Source organism: Sphaeramia orbicularis, chromosome 8, assembly GCF_902148855.1.
Source record: "Sphaeramia orbicularis chromosome 8, fSphaOr1.1, whole genome shotgun sequence".
NCBI lineage: Eukaryota > Metazoa > Chordata > Actinopteri > Kurtiformes > Apogonidae > Sphaeramia > Sphaeramia orbicularis.
In genome coordinates, this window is record NC_043964.1 from 45432503 (window position 1) to 45437502 (window position 5000).

A 5000-nucleotide genomic window follows, 5' to 3' on the forward strand; every position below is an offset into this window, starting at 1 on the left:
TGATCCAAATCCAAACTTCTTCAATGTTGTAAATAGAAATTTCCGGTTTACCCGGTCGAATGCTTTTTCTGCATCTAGAGAAATAATTATGGTTTCCAGATTGTGTATGTTAGAATAATCTATGAGGTTAATTAATCTGCGCGTGTTAGTTGAAGATTGTCTACCTTTAATAAAACCTGTTTGATCTGGATGTATTATTAAAGGAGTTATTTTCTCTATTCTTCTGGCCAGAGCTTTACTGATTATTTTTAGATCTGCATTGATTAGTGAGATTGGGCAGTAACTGAATGGGAATGTGGGGTCTTTTCCTGGTTTTAATAACTCAGTAATGTTAGCTACATTCATATTTGTAGGTATTTCGTTTTTCTCCTTTATTTCTAATATTTTGTAGAAAGTGGGTGCCTGAATAGTCCAGAATTCTTTGTAGAATTCTGCTGGAAAACCATCTGGACCTGGGGTTTTATTATTGGGCATATGTTGAAGAGCTTCTTGGAGTTCACCAACAGACAGAGGTGAGTCCAGAGATGTTCTCTGATCCTGTTGTAATTTTGGTAGATTGATGTTGCTGAAAAACTGATCAATATTATCATCTGATGGGTCTATCTGTGATGTGTATAATGCTTTATAGAAATCGCTGAAAGTGTTATTTATTTTGTCGGGTTCATGGCTAATATTTCCAGCTGGATCTTTCACGAAGTAAATAGTTGTTTTCTCTTTATTTGTTTTTAGTTTATTTGCCAAAAGTTTCCCAGATTTGTTACTATGTTCAAAGTTCTCCAAGCGAAGCCTTTGCACCAAGAATTGTGTTTTCTTATTTATTATTTCATTCAGTTCCACTTTAGCTTTCCTTGTATTGTTTAGCGTGTGCTCATCTGGCATGGCAGAGTAGGCCTCCTCAAATGATTTAATTTTGCCTTCTAACTCCAATATTTTTGAGGTCTCTTTCTTTTTCCTATGAGAGGAGAAGGAGATTATTTTCCCACGCATTACTGTCTTTCCCGCCTCCCAGAGAACACATGCTGATATTCCTGGTAACTCATTGTTTTCTATGTATATGGACCATTCTCTTTTAAAGTAGCTAGTAAACTCAGGATCATCCAGTTACGGGTTGCTGGCTTGATGTTCTTATTAACCAGAGTGAGTGACACTGGTGCATGGTCGCTGACGGTGATAGGGTGAATTTTGGTTTCAGATATATCACTCATCAGTGAGCTGCTTGTTAGGAAGTAATCTAATCTAGATTAAGAGTGGTGGACTGAGGAGAAGAAGGTGTATTCCCTGACAATGGGATGGTGAGAGCGCCAAGCATCGCAAAGACCAAAATCCGTCATGTATTGTTTAACAACTTCTGAGGATTGGTCATGTCTGATATTTCCAGTGGGACTCAGCCTGTCAACTCCTGGGTCCAGAACTGTGTTGAAGTCCCCTCCGATAATGAATGTGCAATCTGAGTGATCACAGAGTGATGTGAAAAAGGAGTGAAAAAAGGAGGGGTTGTCAACATTTGGTCCATATAAGTTTGCAATACATAACATTTTGAATTGATAATTTAACTATAATAAATCTGCCCTCTGGATCTGTGATTATGCTGTCAATGTCATCTGTTGATGAGGATTGCCACGCCTCTCTGCCTCGAATTGAAACATGCTGAGTATACATGTGGAAATTGTGCTGTATGAAGTGTGTCTATAGATGTCTGTGATAAGTGAGTTTCTTGTAGTAAGACAATATCTGCCTTTAAGTCCTGCAGTTGATGGAAAATCTTGGTTCTCTTCACCCTGGTACCAGCTCCATGCACATTCCAGGAGACAAACTTCAGTGTACCCATAATTTGATTGGGTTTGATCATACATTTAATTCGCTGAAGCCGGATCACACTGATTTGATTATCGAAAAGGCTTTGGCCTCTCTGACGGCAGTCTGACAGCAGACTGTCTCACAACTGCACTCTCGCTACATTATCCAAGCTCATATTTGCTTTTTAAGTGCAGTGGTAAAGTGATCCAGCTGATCAGTTAACAGGGTGTGAACTGAGAGCTATGTTTGAAACTTGACGTTGGTACATAAACGCTGCAGATAAAACACGAGAATTTCACTGACAGCGAGGGGAAATGTAAAAAAAAAAATAGAGGAAAAATGGGATCCAAAAAGAGGGGTTGGGGAGTGTTTTTACATGTTCAGACTGAAGATGCTCCAAGCCATTAGAGGAAAGAAGTGCTTATGTCGCGTAAGTCTTTTAAATACAGAGGGTATATTTTAATATTAATCATAGAAACAGTCAAAGTACTGATGGCAAGGCACACTGAGGTGAAATGTTCAGGATAAAGCCAAATGTTGAAGAGCTGAGGGTCATGCTGATTGGTAAGGCGAGCTGACGTACAGTAGGTGTGTGTGTGTGTGTGTGTGTGTGTGTGTGTGTGTGTGTGTGTGTGTGCGTGCGCGCGTACATGAGCTGTATAGGTGTGTATGTTTATACAGTACGTGTGCTTGTGAGCTTCTGTTACACAAGCGGTCAGCCAGTCATTTGCGATACGATCCTTTTGACTAATACTGGAATCAGATGTCTGTTGAAGCAGACACCTCCATTGTTATTTTGAACAGAAGTTATTTCAAAGGACGTGACAGTCAGCAGATCAAGTCATGGATGTGTAGTCAGGACTCATTTTTATTTAGCGAGGCAATTGGTCACAGGAAGGATGTATATGTTTCCAAGTGCTGCTTAAATATAACCCCAAATCAAAACAAATTTGGGATGATACAGAAAATGCAGATCCAAACATATTTCCAAGCATACTTCATGTTTTGTCAAGTTAACTTTTTTCATTTTTGTAAATATACTTATATTCCTTACATTCAGGCTCCAACATATTTATAAAAAAAAAAAAGTTGGAACAAGAGCAACTTAGGACAAATAATTGAATTAAAATAATGAAAAAAAAACCTATGTGATCATGGCTATGTTCAGACTGCAGGCAAATGTGGCCCGAATCAGTTTTCTTTTCTTTTTTTTTTGCCCATATGTGAACTGTATCCGAACTGTTAGACAGTTTAAACAGCACAAATCCAATTTTTTTGAAATCCAACCCAGGCCACTTTCATATGTGGCCCTAATTCCGATACGTATCTGATATATTACAATACGACTTCAGTCTGAACTGCCAGGTTGCATTTATCCAACTTTTATGTCATTAAAATGTAACAAACATCATAATTCTGTGTCCCAGGAGGAGTGGCAGGAAAAATCTATGGGAAAAACAACAACATGGCCACGTATTATATCAGGACGTCTTTTGCACATGCATGTCACTTAAGGGTCGCATTCAGTTCATACCTAAAACTGTTAGAAGTTGCAGTTAATGAGTAATATGAATGAACACACAAAAATTGATTTCACAAAAAAATTCAAATTGTGCATTGAGACCTGCTGTCTGAACGTACTGTAAGATTTGTGACAAAAACAGCATCCAGGAAAGGTCCATTACTTTAGTCCTCTGACCTTTTCATAGTTTAAGAATTATGCCACTTAAGGAAAGGTCAGAAGTGATGGTGATACTTCAGTCTGTACAATGACAAACTGAATGAAACAATTCATGGAGCCTGGAAGTATTACACTGTATGGAAGGCCTTACTGTGGGGAACCTTTTTTTAAGCTCCACAATACAGACTTACAGCCACAAATGCCAGATCAAACTTTACTGAGCCAGAAGGAAGTTTCGTGTGCTTTTGTGAACTGTGTCCAGAAACATCGTGGACTGCTCTGGACCTGGAGGCCTCTGGGATGGACCAGCACTGAGAAAAAATATGAGTTGTACCCAGACCAGTTGGTATGCAGATTTTTTGGGAGAAAATGGACAGTGTGTGCTTTGGACCAAGAAGAAAAAAGGTCCATTCAAGATTGTTACCAGTACCAAGTCCAGAAAGCCACAGTCTGGTGTCAGAGGTCATTTTCACTTCTCTGACACAGCATTAATGTTGAAATGTACATTGAGATTTTTGAGCAACACATGCTACTTTACTTTTATTTTAACAAGTCATTGTAAAACTACAGTGCACATATTCCAAAGACCAGGCTGAGGAAGAAGAGACTGTGTATACAGGACTGGCCAGATGAAGTCCGCACTTGAGAATGTGTGGAGCATCTTAAAATCTAAAGTGTGAAATGAAGATCCCATACTACACAAATAATGGCTGATTTATAGGTAGAAAGAGATTAAAAAAAAAAAAAAAAAGATGCTGGAGTCATTCCATTACTTCTTCATCTCTTCTTCAGACTTTGTCTTTTTAAATGTTGTTGAAAGAAATTTTAACATTAGAAAGTATTAAATACTTTGCTGTTCAGGCTGTTCTTTGGAATCAAAATTCAGAATACATTTCATATAGTGAAATGTCAAATACTGTTCTGTTTTGTTGTTTTCAGTCTAAAACAGGTCAGAGACAACTTACTAATTACTGTTTTTAGTTTTAGTTTAATGCAGTGTCCCCATTTTTTCTGATTTGGGGTTGTCATGTTTTCAAGGATGTTAATACTGATCAACACTGCTGTCTTCAGACCTTCTACATGCGTTGATTTTATTAAATGCCTTCCTTTGCTACAGAGACTCAAACAAACTCATCAGCATTAAACAATCATTAGACAATCAACCTTCAGTAACCCTTCTGCCTGATTCATGATTGATGTGTTAGTATTGTTTTTCTAATTAGAGAGAAGGAGCTGTGTGGTGTTCTCTGTACAGCAGTAATTAATGAGAACAGCCCACTTTGTGTGCTTAAGTGTTTACCTTGAGGGTTACCACAGTGTTTAACATACCTTTACATTGTGTGTTCTTTGCTGTTCCACAGGGGTGATCCCAGCCTCGTCAAACTGAATGTAGCCGTAACCTGTGGTTACCTTCTTTATGGTGAGCTATTTTTGTTTGCTGTTGATCATTTCTTCCAGGCTGCTGTGTGTAGTTGCTCAGCACAGTGTGTATGCTGTACACAGAAAAAGAAGTAGGAAAAAG

At 38.3% G+C, this 5000-nt stretch overlaps 1 protein-coding gene across 2 annotated transcripts in view; it reads left to right on the forward strand.

Annotated features, from left to right (window-relative positions):
- tlcd4b (TLC domain containing 4b) overlaps nucleotides 1-5000 on the forward strand; it is a 41073-nt gene that overhangs the window by 27995 nt on the left and 8078 nt on the right. For both annotated transcript variants that reach the window (XM_030142363.1, XM_030142364.1), the window contains one exon: nucleotides 4840-4898. In XM_030142363.1, the coding sequence (XP_029998223.1) occupies nucleotides 4840-4898 (59 nt within the window). The remainder of the gene's footprint in view (nucleotides 1-4839; nucleotides 4899-5000) is intronic.